The sequence below is a fragment of the Melopsittacus undulatus genome, chromosome 2 (genome assembly GCF_012275295.1).
Source record: "Melopsittacus undulatus isolate bMelUnd1 chromosome 2, bMelUnd1.mat.Z, whole genome shotgun sequence".
Classification (NCBI taxonomy): Eukaryota; Metazoa; Chordata; class Aves; order Psittaciformes; family Psittaculidae; genus Melopsittacus; species Melopsittacus undulatus.
Genome location: NC_047528.1, coordinates 17,658,508 through 17,676,465, shown reverse-complemented (window position 1 = coordinate 17,676,465; position 17,958 = coordinate 17,658,508). Strand labels below are relative to the sequence as shown.

General features: G+C 38.2%; 2 protein-coding genes across 6 annotated transcripts; one reads left to right on the top strand and one right to left on the bottom strand.

The window, feature by feature from the left end:
* Positions 1-3,024: 3,024 nt before the first annotated feature.
* On the bottom strand, positions 3,025-5,362 carry MRPL57 (mitochondrial ribosomal protein L57). 2 transcript variants are annotated; one of them, XM_005149757.3, is made up of 2 exons: positions 5,280-5,362; positions 3,025-3,504 (listed from the first exon to the last, which is right to left on the bottom strand). In XM_005149757.3, the coding sequence occupies exon 2, from the start codon at positions 3,497-3,499 to the stop codon at positions 3,188-3,190; it is 312 nt and encodes a 103-aa protein (XP_005149814.1). In that variant the 5' UTR covers positions 3,500-3,504; positions 5,280-5,362; the 3' UTR covers positions 3,025-3,187. The 2 variants fall into 2 exon arrangements, with proteins under 2 accessions (XP_005149814.1, XP_030905422.1); XM_031049562.1 differs by lacking the exon at positions 5,280-5,362 and adding an exon at positions 4,978-5,241.
* Positions 5,363-5,464: 102 nt separating this feature from the next.
* On the top strand, positions 5,465-16,966 carry SKA3 (spindle and kinetochore associated complex subunit 3). 4 transcript variants are annotated; one of them, XM_031049583.2, is made up of 9 exons: positions 5,465-5,652; positions 5,967-6,016; positions 6,899-7,064; positions 8,726-9,143; positions 12,059-12,156; positions 12,686-12,888; positions 13,064-13,273; positions 13,463-13,570; positions 15,458-16,966. In XM_031049583.2, exons 1-8 carry the CDS (start codon positions 5,550-5,552, stop codon positions 13,538-13,540), a joined length of 1,326 nt encoding a protein of 441 aa, XP_030905443.1. In that variant the 5' UTR covers positions 5,465-5,549; the 3' UTR covers positions 13,541-13,570; positions 15,458-16,966. The 4 variants fall into 4 exon arrangements, with proteins under 4 accessions (XP_030905443.1, XP_012984656.2, XP_030905442.1 ...); XM_013129202.3 differs by having other exon boundaries at positions 5,967-6,031; positions 8,729-9,143; XM_031049582.2 differs by having other exon boundaries at positions 5,967-6,031; positions 12,689-12,888.
* Positions 16,967-17,958: the final 992 nt, after the last annotated feature.

Below are 17,958 nucleotides of genomic sequence, written 5' to 3'. Positions count from 1 at the left end.
GGATAGCTGACATTGACTGCAATTAGAAACTATGCTTTAGTAATTCTTACTGCTTTTTTCTTTTGAAAAAAGCCACATACACGAGTCTTACACGCAGAATGTTACTGAGCTCCCAGTGTAAAAAAAAAAAAAAAAATAATAAGCTTGAGGCAGAGCAAGATTTCAGTGTGAATTGTCCTCTGGGTTTCTGAAATGTGTTGTGATGATAAACCTATACCTGTGACGATGAGGCAGAAGATCCATTAATAGAAAATACTTAAAACTGTTTTTTTTCCTTAGGATTATCTATTTAGAGTGCACACCACACACCATTGCTGCTTCTACCAAAGGCACTTGACAGGGACAGGGCAGAAAGAAGTGTTGTTTTCTGTCATAACAGGCTTCCTGCAGCATCACCCGAGCCTGCAGTGTCACCCACTGGTGATATACGTCACAAGCCTTTGATTAAAATTTTCCACTTTAAATATTCAGAGGGTTATTTTAGAGAGTTTGGGATCTTCTATTTTTAGTGATTTGAGTAGAGATTACAGTAACTTTGTTAAAGCTGTCTCTTGAATGTGGAATTTGCAGGTTCCAAACTGATTTTGGTACAGTGTTCTTAGAAACTAGCCCTATTCTCCAGGGTGCTAAATGGCTACACTTTTCAGGTACTGTGCCTCCCCTCATTTGATCTCTTGTGGCTCTTCTGTTACTGTAACTAATCTTCCCATGTTTGGAGGTTTTGGTTATGTTCAATACTACTCAGTATGCACTCAAAGAAGTTCTTGATTGATCTGAAGTATGGTCCACTTCTAGTTTACCAGAGCCCCAAGAAGAGTTAAAAACCAGCATTTACAGCAGCATTAGTGTGTGGCAAATTTAGCAAGTCACAGATTCTGACACTGATTAACCAGACCCACCTGGATCTGAAGCACTAACTGACCATATTTAATAACAAAATTAAAAACAATTTTGAGCTTCATTAAGTTCTCTGAGGCCACTGTCTGAAACCGTATACACCTGGGGGATTCAAGTATGCATTTCCAGTATGAGCAGCTGCTACTTTCACTTAGTGCAGATCAAGTAAAGTCTTTTTCACAGTACCTACCAAATAGCTAGGTGTGCACCATCATGAGGCTCTTTTAGCCCTAAATGGCACCAAAGAGGGCAGCTGCATATGGAGTGATTTAACACTGAACATGCTTAGTACAGTAATTTCTATCAATTTATTTTGTATATATAGACAGCTTTTTATATGCATTTTTCTTAATTCCATTACTCATGAAATGTAACAAAGCTGCAAGTTATCGTTATTTTTAACGCAGATTCAAACCAGTGCTTGGCTGTTTTCTGCAACAATTACTTGAATCTTGTTTCCATGAGGTAGTGAAGTCTGACAATGTTTACAGGATTGTTTTCTTTGGGTGTTTCCCATAGCCTGTCTAGGAAACAGAGAGCATATGCTCAGCAGTCAGGCAGATGTGTTGAAGAATGAAATGCTGGAATCACCTTTGTTGGCACCAAAGCATTAACAGCAACACTCAGATTCCCTTCCATTGTTGCTTAGCTGTTAACTCGCAAGCTTAGCAGTTCCTTTCTGATCAATTTTCAGTTACCAAACTACCATGGAAGGGGGCAGCATTCCTGCCGTGACACCTGCCCCCTCTTTAACCTGGACAGGTGAAAAGTCACTGGGTTCTCTCTGCAGTTAATGGTTGTATTTGCCAACAAGGGTCTTCAGCATCTGCACTACTCACAATGTCCCAACTGTTCTGCTTCCATGTGCTTGTTTCTAATTGTGCTGCCTAAACTTGTCATGAGCTGTATTGAAATCTGAGGTGAAGTGTAAAAGATCTATGTAATAACAGCACATTTTATTTTTTTATATGTTACGGATAGGACTAGTCCTATGCACAGAGAAAACATGTTGCCATTTATAGTTTATTACTTGAAGTAACTTTTTAAAAGGGGCTTTTATAAATTAATTAAATACAAAATCCCACTGCTTTGCCTGGAAGTTCCTTTATTTTTTAATTGTATTGTGCAATTTCCCCATATGTATACTCTCTCATAAATGTCATCTTAAGCCATTTATAGCCACTAAAAGTGCATTCAGGATTTTGTACATCAGTGTTCAGACCTGTTCATACTTCTCTGAAGTATAGTTTGTGTTGAAATAAAGAGTTGTACAATTTTAAGCCTCTTTTCCAATGTGATAAAACATGAATGGACCTGACACATGAATTCACCAATGAATACAACATCAACTTAATAAAAGTATGTGAGAATCTGAAAATGGCTTAGCTGTAGCACGTGTGTGTTGGATCAGTGAAAAAACCTGCCTGGTGGGAAGCATTTTGTAACCATGCCGATTTTTACGCTCCAGCTGTAACAAACCTAAGATTACGCACGCCTGACTCCTTCAAGTCACTTGGTCTTGAGAGGGGAACTAAGAAACCTCTGGCTTGTGGCTTTCTATGTCCTTCAGGACACTAAACATAACTCAGAAATCAGACTGCCACTCAAACAAGAATCAGCTATGTTCCTTTTAGATCATAAATTATCTCTTAAGAGAGCAGTTAACAACCAAGCTGACACTGACATGACAATGACACTGACATTTAAATTCATCCGTTCTTTCCAGAAAAATTAAAACTAGATGTTTTATAGTATTCCAGAAGTTCCAACCTCATACACCTCTGTGTAATTCTAGTTCATCTTGGTCCTTGCATGCCTGATGAAGCCAGCACTATGTAACTATCATCAGTTGCCTCAGATATGTATTGATGTATAAAGAAGTACCCCTTGAGAAAGGGGAGCAACCAGTAAGAGCCACCTGGTCAGTACCAGCAGATAATCCCTTTCAACAGGGCAGGTACATTCTCCAAGCCTTCAAAAGGAAATTAATGAAGCTATAAATCTAGTCCACTGCATCTGGTAACTCATGCTGGTTTATGCAAAGCCCCTGAAGAACAGAAGGCAGGCAGATGGCAGAGTGCCATGGGAACAGCTGTCTTTTCTGAAGAGACAATAAGAAAACATAAACTATTCCACATGCCTCATTTTAATGTGAGATTTTGTACACCACAGCAGAGGCTCATTTGCCATCCACCTGTATTACACTGAATTACAAAACTACCATAATAGGTACAGCATCAGATGCCACGGTAGCACGTAATACATGCCAAATACAAATACGCTGTATTATTCAAGTTGTCCACTTTCTCGTCACATTTAAGTGGTTTAAGTCATCGCTGATATATCTGTGCTCAGGCAACTTGGCTCTCATCCGGCTTTTGAAAGCCTCCCATCTTGCACGTCTCTCTTCTGTGTTATGTTTGTACTCCTGTTCTCGCGTCAGGTAAGGTCGGCTCAGCCAGTATTCATTCTCTGCTTCAATTTCCAACCTTCGGATCATTGCTTGCTTCATTGCAAGGGTAACCACTCTTGGTCGCCTGTACTTCCCAATCCATTGCTTTCCAGGAATTCTCTTTCGGAATAAGACTGTTGTTAAAAACATTATGCCTGAAAATAGAAACAAAACCGTAAAATACTCATTACTTTAGGGACAATTAAAAATTTAACCAGAAAAATTTAAAACCCTGCACACACTCCACTGCCTTTAAACTGACTATTGTGAAGTGCAGAACCTGATACAACCATGTAGGCAGTACAATGGTGGAGATGCATATTGGAAACTTAAGACCAGAAAAGGGAAACGGAAATCTTTTATTTAGCTAAAGAGTTCAATCAGTTATCCTTACATTGACATCACAGAGATTAAAGCTTGTCCTCTATAAATTATTTATGAAAAACACAGTCCCAGATACTATTAAACAAAGGATTCACTTCATTCCTTCTTTCTTCTTGGCTCTGCTGCCAAAAAAGGAAGCATTTCCAAGTCTGTCTTCTAAATCCAGATCTGGCCTTCCCTCAGGTGTTGGTTTTGAGCTACATTCCCTCCATAAAATTATTAGTAAACAGTTACCTAGTCCTGTATTTTAACTATGGGAACTCTGGTTTGTAAAGAAAAATAGCAGCCTCTATTGGACCAGCTAGCATGTAGAAAGCACAAATACACAGAGGAAAGGCTAAGCCACATTCAGATTTGACATACTGTCCTGGGTTCAGCAGTAGCAGTCATTTTTTCTCCTTCTTAGTAGCTGGCACAGTGCTGTGTTTTTTACTTTCAGCCTGGGAACAGTGCTGATAACACCAATGTTTTTAATTACTGCTCAAATGTTTTGTCTGACCAAGGACTTTCTGAGTCTCATGCTCTGCCAGGGAGGAAGAGAAGCCAGGAGGAAGCAGACAGGACACCTGACCCAAACTAGCCAAAGAGGTATTCCATACCATAGCATATCATGCCCAAGATGTAAACTGGGAGTTACCTGGAAGGGCTAGTTTACTGCTCCATCGGGCTGCGTATTGACAAGGGGTATTGTATTCTCTTCCCTTAGCTCCCTTATCATTATTATTATTGGTGGTAGCAGTAGTGTTTTGTGTTATACCTTAGTTACTGGGCTGTTCTTATCTCAACCCGTGGGAGTTACATTCTTTTGATTCTCCTCCCCGTCCCTCCAGGAGCAAGGGGGTGAGGGTGGAGGGAGGGGCAAGAAAGGGGGGGGGGGGGGGGGAGTGAGCGAGAGGGCTGCGTGGCTGACTTACAGCCTGGGTTTAAACCACAACACACGCACACTTTTACCTGGTTATTAGTCCTAACGATGCCTAACTCCTGGGTGCCTCATCACACAACATCATCAACTAGTAAGTTTGCCAAGCACTTTAACACAGCACAAAGCAGCACTACTGCCAGAAACAGCCAGCCCGCCATACCCCATTCCCATGATGCAACCGCACGCTTATGTTCTGCCTTCTGCCCGGGTTTAGCATGGGAGCTGCGGAACTTTACGGTGACTTTGCTGCCGCAGGCCCTCCTCATCCTCCCGGCAACGCAGGGCAGAGTGTCCCGTCCCCACAGCAGCGCTGGCTGCTCACCCTCAGGCCCGCGGCCGCTACAGCCTCTTCAGGGATCCAGGCCGAAACGCGACAGGACACAGCATGGCTGCCCGCCGGGACCCGCCCGGGCCGCTGGGCACCCATCAGATGCAGGCGGAGCTCGGCGCGCACGGTGCTCTGCAGCTAAGGATCCCCTACCCACTCCCCACCGGGGCAGCGTCCGTTCGGGGCCAGACAGCCTGAGAGAGACCGGAGCCAACCAGCTAAAAAGCACCCTGCGGCCGGGGCTAATATGGTGCTCTGATTAATAGATCTCTCCCATCCCCTCTACCCTCACTCACCCACTCCGGGAACACCTCCAGCCCCACGGCGGGAAGCAAAATGGCGACTGCGCGCTGCTGATCTGACGAGAACTCTCTCTCATGGTGGGCGGGGCCTGACGAGGCCAATGGAGCACGCGCACCGCGCCCGGTTTAAACCTGGCGGCGGGCAGTAACCGTTAGTCTCTGGCAGAGTTGTTGTACTGTCAGGTTTTAGGTAGTCGCTCGCGGTCGCTTTCGCGGTTTGAGGCTGTGGCACTGTCTCTTTAGCGCTCCCCTTCTCCGCAGACGATGGACTCGTCGAGGAGCTTCTTCGATAAGCTGCGTACCGTGGCCGTCAGGCTCGAGAAGGATGTGAAACAGTTGGAGCAGGCTCTACGTGGAGAGAACACGGGTAAGTGCAGGCCTCGCTTTCTGTTCGGGGCGGCACGCACGGTCGCTAGGGTGATGGCTCTGCCGGGATCGCCCTGAGTGTGTGGGATTATTCCTTGGGGACTCTTGGTTTGGGTTCCCCCTGCCCTTGTGCCTCTCTGGGCGTGTGGAGATCCACCTCTGGTGGGCTGATGGGTATCTTGTCTCACTGCAACATGTAACTTCAACATCTCCAATATAGGGGATCACATTCTGATGCAGGACGTACTTGCATGCTAAAATTCTAATATTTCTTTTTCCTTTCCAAACCCTTTTATGTGAACATGCATATCTAAGAATGTGAAGATGTACCTCCAATGAAAGTCTTCAGTGATCTCCGTTGTGAAGTGAGTTCTCTGAAGGTAACACCTTAACCCACTTCCTTCTTGAAAACCTGGGGAGGGGCGTTGTGTAAACTTACAGTTCTGTTTTGATTATTGATCTAAAACGTTTGCAGTCAGCAGTTCTGATCCTTATTTTTATACATTTACCTTTAAGTTTTCAAAATGGCTGTAGCTGTCAGGTTAGTGCCCAAAAATCTGTGGGTGCCTTAAAGTAGATTTAGCAATGTTTATTAGTTTGCAGTCACTGTTGTCACTTGGATCAGCAGGAGACAAAGATAACAGGGTATAATGGGTTGCCAAGGCATGTGTACAGGGGAGAAGGATTTAGGAGCAGCAGCTCACTACAGAAGAGGTATGCTTGTGTTCAATGACTAGCCCGTAGAATAAAGAAAGTCTTCATAGAAGTTTCAGTACTTTTAGCCATTCAGTTAAACTTGTGAAGAATGTTCTTTATTTGTTTAATAAAAGTAGGAAAAATGGGCTATAGAAATGAGCAAGTGTAGAAGAAATCTAGGATATAAACTTGAGTGCTATGCACTAATCCTTTGTACAGAGGAAATAAGAGTCCAAATTAATTGCTTTTATCTCAAATTTTATGAAGTAAAAGCATATACTTTCATTTGAAATGTTACCAGTAAGTAGTTACCATACTATGAACTGACATCTTAGTTCAACTTTCGTAAGTTTTTGTACACTCATGCCCTATATATTCCTGATATTTTGTGACCTAATTTTGGGGTCTATATAAAGCCTAAATTTGCTGCTTATCTTCATCTGAATTGAGGCTGAATACTTATTCCTAAAACATGTGTAGACACCTACCATGCAGCTATTTGAAAAACTAAATAAAATAAAAATATTTTATGTTTCCCTTTGGCCCCAAAGGAAGCTTTTAATGCCAGTCTTCATAAGAGTTCCTCTAGAAAACAAGCAATTAATAAGTTTATGAAGGCAAGTGAAATATTGGTGAAAAGAAATGAGGCAGATCTTGAAGAAATAAGAAAGCTGTTCCAGAAGAATGGCTATGAAACACATGTCAAAGATTCTACAGGTAACGTATCTTGGCAATACAGTATGTGAAGACAAATGTAATTTTATGAAATATTTCTCTTTACCTCTGTGCATATTTCTATTAATTAGAGATCTAAGTGCAGCTATGCTATTTGCTATATAGTAATATCCAGAGAATAAAAGATTCTGTTGTGATTAATGCAAGTGGAATAAACCAAACAGAAAAACTTACATTTAGATCTCCTGGCATGCTTTTAAGCTAGTGTGTTTGTGGTTTGATTGAGTTTTGTTGTTTTGTTGGGTTTTTTTTTTCCTCCAATAGTAGTTATATTCAGAAAATATGTTAGTAAATGTGTTTATAAATTGGAGAATTCTGCTACTTCAGCTTCTCATGCATGGGAAACGGTTGTAGATGCATCTAAACTAATTCATATGTCATGATTCCATTAACTATATCACCATTTGGGAAAATCTTGAAATAATGTGCTCTGTAGCACAAGTGAAACAAGAGAAGTAAAAAGAAAGATCAGGTGACACATGGCAAGCAGTAGCAGCTTGATCGTTTTGGGGAGGAAGATCCTTAAGCCTGTCAGAAGGTACACAGAACCTCTGTGAACAATCCAGATAAGCCAGACAAGTTTAAAACACTACAGCTGTCCTGATTACATGCTGGTACCCATTTTGATTCAGCCCTTGATACCAATCTTATAGAAGCCACACCTTAACTAACCTTCCCCCAAGTGTTAGCCAGTCATTACACAGAACAAAATTGTGGTTGTGGACCATATTCACCTCTAAGTTAAGCAACTTCAACTGTAAAGATACAGCAGAATGCTCTGATTTTGTAGCACCTTCCTTCCTGTCCTATCTCTGCCTTTACAGAAGACTCCAAACAGAGCTATAAGTTAATTTACTTTTTAAGATGCATTTTTAAGCTAAGTGTATCTGAATACATAGTACTGACACACATAAAAAGTACATAAAAGTACTGACACACATAATACCTCTGTCCCACCTGCTTCCTGCATCATGCAGAAGTTCACAAATGTGTTTCAGTTTATTATTTGTGAGCTATAGAAATGTAAAGATTACACTTTGCTTATTTCTGCAGTGGACTCTGTTATCTAAAAAGCTACTGTCTTTCATGAGGTTTTTAGCTTCTGCTTCATAACTCTTTTAAAGTTCTGATTTTTTCAGAAGCAATGAACATTCTAGTACTGTTGCAGCCTTTGTTCTTTCTTTAAAAACATTTTCAGTTCTGGACATACTGTGTTATTGTCATTTGTGTTCTACATTATTTATTAATTTCCACTCTTGCACTGAAATAAAAGCAAATAAATATATTTAAGATTTTCACTTGCTGCCTACTCCATGCAGGAAGAGGATTTCTGTTAAAAATATGCTTGTGTAAAATTCTTACCATTTAATTTTTCCTAGAAATAATATTTACTAATAGAGTGACATTAAGTCAATGTGTGACCTATATTATAAATATTGCTTAGCCTGATATGGGCTTTTGATATCTGTTGTAGGTTCAGGTTCACTGCTTTAAAATGAAAGAAGGAATCTATTCTTTATAATAACCAATATAAAAAAAACTAATATGGGAGGTTGGGGGAAGGAGGGGAGTCCCAGTTTATTTTATGTATTATTATAACAAAATTCTGACATACTTATAATTTTTTAATTACTTTTCCATAGCAGAAGCAGAGGAGGAGGAAGGTTTGTCAGCATCTGTCCAGAAAAAATCTGAAGACAAAACAGATGATGCACCTGATCTGCCAGCTGGTACTGAGAAGTCACTGGTACCTGCAGACCCGCTGCGTAACCCCCGGCTTTCTGATTTTGGTCTTTCACAGTACAGTTTCTACAGGCCTTGGAGTGCAGTGGAAGGACAACACACAACAAATGTACATCAAGCAAATTTAAGCAACAGGACTCCACTAAAAGCACTTACCCCCTGTACTTTGCCCAAAACACCAAAATGTAAGCTGAGGATGGATGATTATGAATGTATAACACCAAAACTGGAACATTTTGGCATTAATGAACATACCATGTGTATGAATGAAGATTATACAATGTCACTTATGCATAAAACTGCTCAGACAAGCAAGAAGTAAGTAAACTGCTTTATTTTATATTGCTTCTCTATTGAATTTTCTGTAGCTCCTTGCTGTATTAATTTCTTGTTGCTATTGCCCTTCTCTTTGTCTTCAAGCAGGTGATATGTCTACCAGTTGGTTAGTCCTGTGTCTTTATTCAACTGTGTCTATTGAGTATGTTTGAAGTAGCAAATGCTGCAATGAAACCCATCTCCTATATAGCACTTCCCTTGACTGCTCCACAATAAGAGTCTTCCATACACAATCCCTTTACAAAGGGAAATGCACAGTGTATCTGTGATCTTTGCATTCCTTAACCTTGGATTTGAGGATGTCTTGTCTACAGTAGATATTACATGGCCAATCTAAAGGTTTAAAAAGCTTTAGGAGTCTAGACTCCAAAAAAAACTGTGAAGCATTGAATGAAATTCCTTATTGTAGAAAGGATGCATTATCTCTTATATTGTAAAGTCCCACATTTCCCTTGCTCCAGTCTGCTCATGAAAAGACATCTCCAGATTTTCACTGCTCTAATTAAAGTTTAAGAAAAGAATTTGCTGCAGTGAGGTGTAGAACACCTGAGCAGTCCAAGGAATTTTTTATACTCCTGAGGTTCTGTAAAGGTAGTGAGATCATGTTTTTACAGTTAGTACTGGCAACAGGTTCAACTAGAAAAGCTGAGAGTATTTTGACAAAATTTGCTGTTCTGTAGCTAAATCCTTGGTATCTAGAGGAACTCTTTGAACAGTAAGAACCATATTCAAAATAAGTTGTGGAAATAATCCAACTTTTTAATCCCTGATGTTTGCCAACTTACATGACTTTATCCCCCAAATATCCAGTTTACTGCAGTGGTTACATTGGGGGGGGAGGGGGGGGGCAGGCAGGCGGTTTGGGGTTTTTGTATTGGTTTGGGATTTGGTTGTTTGATTTTTTTTGTTTGGTTTTTGTTGATTGATTGGGTTTTTCATTTCGTTTGGGTTTTAATTTAAGATTACTGGGGGAAAAGGAGAAAGTGATAAGAAGTTTTCTTTTAAAATAGTTTGGGGGTCTCTCCTTTTAAATAACTGTATAAATACGATAATGTCTATAAAGCTCTATAGCATTTGAATTGGAATAGCAGGAAAACTGTTACTGAATCCTAAATTATATAAATTAAAAATAATATAATAATTTTCAATAATTTAATTCTCAAATAATATTTAAAAAATAGGTCCAGCTTATCACACAGTTGAAGTTCTTTTAATAACTTTTTGTGATTTTTTTTTTTTATGCCACTTTCCCCATTTAATGAGAACTGCTTTCAATGTGATCATCAGCCTTAATCATGGCTGTAATTTATAAATGGATACAGCCACAAATGTAGATTCTATTTCTGTAGCTTCTAGTGAAACAATTAGTCCACCAGAGAATTTATATATAATTTAGAAAGAATCACACTAGCAGCCTTCCATGCTCCTAATCATAATATTCAAATTCTCTGGAGAATTAGTTATAGCTTGATTGCTCTTCATCACATTATCATTAAGACCAAAACAGCAGAACATGCACTGATTGTGATTGATTCAGAATTATGTGAGAGGTCATAACATAAAGTCAGTAGAGTTAAAATGTTGCTTAACTGTATTTTAGCTTGTTTTGGTTTTTTTGCAACATTGTTAGAGTCAAGTTGCTGTTTGATAGAGGTTGAAACAATTCAACAACTTGTTACTCTTAGTGAGAAAGCTTAGCATATTAAATCCGCAAATATAAACACAAAACTCATGATGTGGCAGGCAGGGGTTGTACCTGGCTGAAACCTGTCCAGCAGCAGTGCAATGTGTGAAAGCCACTTTTAAAAATTTGCCTCAAAGTCAGTAAAAAAAAAAAAATTAAGAAGATGTCAACTCCTCCAACTTCATTTCTCAGGTTTTCGGTTTTGAAGTGGGTTAGAAGAAAAACAAACCTCGATGCACCCCCTACAAAACTGAAACCCAAAGTAGTTAGAAAAGAAAAACAAAGTACCCAAACAAAAGTATTTACTGTTACACTTGTTTTTCTCCACTGTAAAAATTAAAACTTGTACAATTTCAGGTACCCAGAATATTTCTAACACAATACTGACTTGAAAACTTATTACTTTTTTCCCCTCAAAATTTGAGATGTGGTAATCTAAAATATACTGCCTCAAATGGATATTTTATCATTTTTTAAGCTTATGCTTTTTGTAGAGGAGCTTTAAACGTAGTTCTTGTAGTTAGAATAACTTTTTACACATTAAATCACTTTCTTACAGACACATTTTTGTGTAGAGTTTAGGTAAGCTTCCACTTTTTGTCTGGTGTTGTCTCTAACTGCCTACAGCCTTCTCCCACTAGAATATCTTGACTATGAAAAAAGAACCTTAAAAATTTCAGTTTCCAATTTTGTGGAATTACTGTTAAATGGCTTTTCACTGAAGTCAGCTAGTGAGTAATGTAAGTAAACTTATTCCAACTTAAAATTGAGTTTAAAGTCTTCTAATGTTCATACTAATGTGGCTAGGTTAAGAGCCAAAAAGATTTCCTCATGTTGTTTGGGCTTCTGTAGGCAACAGAGAATTTAATATAAAATACTGTACCCCTAACACAAAACTGATCATCTGGGACAAAGAAAATTAGTTCCACACTGGACACCTTGTGGGGTTTTTTATTTCATTTTGGGGTGGTTTTACTGCCTTGGATTGAAATCTACTGAGTTTGAAATGTGTGACTGGACTAAACATTTGCATGCTACAAATTGTTTGGTAGACTCATAGATGAAAAATCTATGAAAAGGTATTCCTTGAGGAAATAAATTTTTGACTTTGCAGGATGATAAACATACTAGAAAAGTGATCAGGTTGGCAGTATTTCTGTAGCTGTGATTTCTTTGTATTACTTGAGAGCTAATAAAGGGTTTTGGTTTACAGGCTGGTTAAAGATGAGCATGAACTGACTGTACGAGACATGATACCCAGAAAAATCATGGTCACTCCTGGGTCAAAATCAAAAGTGACACCTAAGAAAGGTAAGTTAAAAAAATGTGAAATACACATATGCATTTTTTATATAATGCATGTGCAAATGCATTGTAAACATATGGTAGACTTTTTAAACTGTTTTTTGTTAAATATAGTTAGTTCAGGCCCAGTATGAGCACTAAAATCAAGAAAATGGGATGTTGTTGGCTTCTATGGGAAAGTGTAAATCTTTGTAATCAAAGCCTGTCCAGCCTGGCTTTGAACACTTGAGACAAACATAGGAATAATTGAGTATACTAGAAGTTAAAGCAATGTGATTTAGGTTGAGATTTTTCAGTTATCTGCTGTAGTGGCACTAGATTTACTACTGCTTTTTACATTTTTCAGCTTTTATGGAATTCTGTAACTTGGATGGTTCCTCATACTAAAAATTAACTAAAATTATTCAGGTGTTTTAAAACATGCAAATATATGATAAGCTAGCAGACTTGGAGAACTAAACTGGGGCACTGAAACTGATAATATTTATATGTGTGTGTGTATATGTTATTTTTATTATCCTCCCCTTAATTTCAGCAGCTATCTGGATGCCTTCTCCTATGATGCCTGTGTTCTGTACTCCTGATGTGAAAATCCCTTCCAGATCAAACAGTACAGTATTATCAAGGTTACCAGAGACAAATGAACAGCCTCTTCCCAGTCATACAGAAACACCACAGTGCCCAGATTTTGAAACAAGATGGATAAAAGCGGAAGCTAAGTTCTTAAATGGCAATTCTGTACGTTTTCAGACACTTTACCATAAACAGTTTTTCAAATTTCAGTTAGGATTCCTTTCCAATACTACTTTTTCTTATATCATTGTAGATCTTTCTAATGATAACTTTGTAAGAACACTTAATAAATACTATACCTTATTAAATTAACTGAAGGCATTTAATATCTCTTTTGTAGGAGGTGAAGCAGGGGGGGAAGACTGAGTCAGTGACAAAGAATGATGCAACAGATAAACAACACAAAGAAGACAACATTTCTTTTGCTGAGAGCTCTGAGTATCTTAAACATTTCAGAGACCCTTCTCCTCCCAAAATAAAACACTATGACCAGTTACTCAATACTCCTCCACCTCCAGAAATAACAAAGATACCAGATGATGTTCTACAGGTTAGCTGATGTACCTTTTTTTTTCCCTAAGTAGCGTTAGTACCAGAATAGTAAAATTAAAGCACTTAATTTATCAAATTATATTCTTCAAAAAGAAAGTTCTCTGGTACTTATTGAAAATGCATAAATTGTAATCCTGTTTTGAGTTATTAAACAATTATTTTTATTCAATTTTAATGTTTCCTGTAGATCCTGTGCAAGTATAGTGGTAGAGTAGACTCTAACACCAAAGAAATGGAGACAGAGACAGGAAATGCTACAAAATGATGTCACAGATTATTGCAACAAAGAGAAAAGGTATGATTAGATTTAATGCATTTGCATATGTATATTAAATTATGTATAATTTAGTTTGGAGAAGCTATGAAGATGCTGTAATGCATGTAGAAATTCATACAGCTGCTTGCTCTTCAGCTACAAAAATAGCTCTTATTGATGTGACTAAATAACAATTCTTTGCCTGGTATCTGACTGCCTTTTTGTAAAGAACAGATGTTGTAATTGACAAATACTATAATGGATTGTGTTTGAATCCTCCCATCTCAAAAAAAGAAAATGAAGGTAGAGTTTTACTGTTTCATCATTAGGCATATTTTGCTTCATGGCAATCAAACCACCAGTGAATGCTTTCTTCTGAGAAAATTTAGGCAATAAAACTGAGGAATAGGAGAAAACTATATAAGTGATGTGAAATACGAATCCCCTTCTCTAAACAAGATAAGGTTTTATTAATGGACAAAGTCAATAAAGCAAAAGCAAACAGAGCTGGGAGCGTGACCGTAGCCAGAGGCGCAAGTGATCAGTATTTGTTACAGGTTTATATACTTTTACAATACCATTAGTCACATACATATTTGTAATCCCTGCATATAGGCAGGGAACATTATAATTAAGTCCAGTAATTTATTATCATAAGTCTCCTCCTCTTGGTGTCTGCACACTGCTCTTTAATGATTGTGGGCAGGGGTCTTGAGGATGAAGTAAGCAGTCTTCCTCATGTGAGTAGGGGTCTTCAAGATGAAGTAAGCAGTCTTCCTTGCAGTATGCTTTTCACCTTTGGCCCAGTTGGATGTCCCAGTAATTACACAACTCGCTAAAACCAGCTATATCTGTAATTATTCTAATAACTAACAAAGATTTGAAACAGTGTGACCTTCCTGCAAAATTTATAGCAGGACAGGAGTATCCTAAGCTAGCAGATGTTTGGGAGGCTCTGTCTCTAAACTAACTGATAAGTACAAGGATGGCGTGAAATAACTCATTCATGTTTAGTGGGGTCACTAAATCTTGTTATCTCACCACAGACTTACAACACAAACATTGTTCTTTAAAACCAAAGATATTTTAGAGGACCAGTGTGAAACAGTTAACTCACATTTAGTGGGGCCACTAAATTCCACAGGCTAACAACATAAACATTGTTCTCTTTCTACAACCTAAGTTAAGCTAAAAAGTACTTTAACTCTATATTTTATAGGCATTAGCTTTTCTTTTATCAAGCATGCAAGCCCCCCCCCCCCCCTTTTCTTCTTTTTAACTTTACAGATTCTTCTACTATATGACTTCGGTTTGGTCATCTTATGTCTTTATTGAGTTTTGGTTTTGTTACTATAAACTTGTATAGTTATATCCCCATAATCACATCTATGATTTGCGAAAGCCAATACATTTATGTATTTATCACAGTGACATGACCAATTTCACAGTCATTTTGGCAAAGACAAAGTTCTTTGAAATACAAAGCTACCTTATAAAAAATATGCAAGATGAATTAGTCTACAATAAGTATGAGTAATATTTGAACAATGTAATAATAGCTTTTTTAAATAACTCAGTTGATTTGAATAGAGTATTTGTGACAACTCAAGTGTAGCTATTCGTGATTTAATATAATGTATATTACACTTGTTGATTGTTGGTTAAACTTGGGGTCAGCACAGATTACTTAGGTAAGGTTTACAGGGAACATGTATAGTGTCAAATAATCGCATCCCACAATGAAACAGATAAAAGTAAGTATCTTAATATGCTTGGAGTTGTAATCCATTTGAGTAATCAAATAGATGAAAGCTTTACCCTTCTTTTTTTTTCCTCATCAAGATAATACAGTTCTCAATGTTTGTCTTTGGCTAATTCAAAATATGATTGACAGAAGTTCATGAACTTTTATGGATATATTTGCAGAGGATATCCTGGACTTTTCAAGCCAAACATCTGAAATCAAGCTGAAGACCATGCAGAGACTATTTCATATTGATGAATCTTATCACAGGATTGTAACAAGCTCAAAAAGCAGAAGAAAATACTGATGGGAGGAAAGAGCCATATAAAGGAAAAACTTTTTTTAATAGAGAAAATATTTATGCATGGTATGGATACACTTCTTTGAGCTAATAACTTGTGCTTCATTTTTTATTGAAACTATTGGCAAAATTTATTGAGGGCTTTTACATATATGTACTTCAATATGTTCCAAGGAGGACTAGGGTCACATTTGAGGTAGTGCTTCAGTTCTTCTCACCTCATTCTCATGTTTGTTGTATATATTTGTTTGCTGTGGGGTATAGAGAAGTGTAGTCAGGTTGCAGTAAACAGAAAGTCCAGTATATTGTCTCAGAAAGCAGATATCTCTGGTTGCTCCGGTAAAATCTTCAGGGCCGAGTCTGAAGCGTGTGGTACTTCAGCAGTATTTGGTATCTTCCACAGAAATGGGTCTTTTCTTATTGAAAAATTAAGTCCTGCTAGTAGTCACTTCTGCAATACTAAGACATATTCCTGCATCACTTACTGTTACTTGACAGGCATTATCTTATGCTGCTATGTCTTTCTTAATATAGTTTTCTTACATCGATATTGTATTAGGTGCTACACATGTTTTCCTTTTGACAGTATAACCTTTGTAGCCCTAAAAAGGTTGTGACTTCATATTTGATCAAGGTGACTCTTGTTCAAATATGAATTATTTGAAAATGTCTTGCACAATTTGTACTGGTTACATATATCTTCAATTGCTGCAATTATTTGCTGGCAGGCATGTAAGTGATCTTCTGCTGCCATATGCATTCTGTAAGTGCTGGTGTTGCTTACATCTGTCCCTGTAATAGCTGACCAAGTTTAAGTTCTCAGAGCTGGTTGGCACTTTTCTGGTATCTGGTAGTCAATACTTGAATCTTTAGTAGAAAAAAAATCTTTACTTTTGTCCACAAGAAATCCCATGTATGTATCCTTCTGTGGAGCTGATTTGCCGTTTCCAGTGTCAGCTATTCCTCCGAGTGACTCCAGGACTGCTCTTATCAGCTGTATGTAATCTTCCTGTTGATGGTTAAAATGCTGCCATTTGCATGATGGCAGGCATGCAACACATAAGAGAGATGGGGAGAAGAGTATGCTTTTCTGAACTTTCTGGATACAGCTCCACATTTTTAAGTCCTAGGGATATGCAGATATCTAGAGACGCCCAAAACTATTTTCCCAGTTGGTTAGAGTTATCCTGGTTAAAATCTAGCAAATAAAGGTGCCTTTTGCTGCTATATAAAATCAACTGGAGAAGATGATTTTTTACTAGGTCTGGCCTGAGCATACTGTCATTTTTCTGTGCTAACTTCTGTTTTTAAAATTTATATTATGTGTCAGTCTTTGAGCTTGATCAACATTTTTGAATACTAAATAAATTTGATGGCTGCTATAAAAACACTTACTTGTTGTACCCAACTTCTGAAGTGAGGGAAGGCCAAACCTGCTTCCAGCATCTTCACAGACTAAAACCACTGAATGGGCTGGATGCTAATCATGGAATTTCATGGTCTGAAAACAGTACAAAGCATTCTGCTACTGAGCAAGAATCTTTCAGCCTGACAGATTTACCAGCACTAAGGAGGAAGGTTTCAGAGCCTGCCTTCTCCCTCTAAGTACTTCATTGCTGCTTTCTTGTCCTGAAGCCAGCCAGATACCCTGAAAAGCTCCATTTAGCATGAATCAGAACATGAACAGCACTACTGTCCTGGACCTTGCCGTGTTTCCTTCGCCCACCACCTTCAACTAATGAAATTCCCAGAAGGTCTTCTAAATATATTTTTCTTTTCCCTAAACAGCTTTGAACTTCACTTTCCTTTTCCCCATTAGGGAGCTGTGGAATTGTATCCAGCAGTGCTGGGGTTCTCACATTAGCCACTGGCATAATTTTTCTTGCCTATTACACAATGTTTTCTGCTACATTTCATAGCTATTTCATGAACATCCCTATACAATTAATATTTTGAGATACAAATTATCTTCAAGATGACAATTGAAGTCTTAATCTTCTGGTTTACTCAAGATATTATGACATGATGCTGGCATGAGAGTTTTTGGAATTAGATACGAAGTGAGTATACTCAGAGTAGCAAAACAAAACCTAGTTTTAGTTTGTCTTGTTTTATCTTTGAAAATCTTTTAGATTTCAGTAAGGCCTAAGCCAGTAGGTTGAGTACTGGGGATAGGGGAGGGAAAAGTTGGCAGAACTGAAAGCTTAAGCAGTGTTGGAAACTGATCTGTGTTCAAACTAAGCTGGGGAGGGGAAGTTGTGTGTTTTGCTTTGTCTTTGTTTGTTTGTTTATTTTCCTTACTCAGATCAGTTCTCTCCCACAGGTGGCTGTGTGAGATGAGTTCAAATACTGGAACAACTAAAGATGTAGCTATAGGGCTGG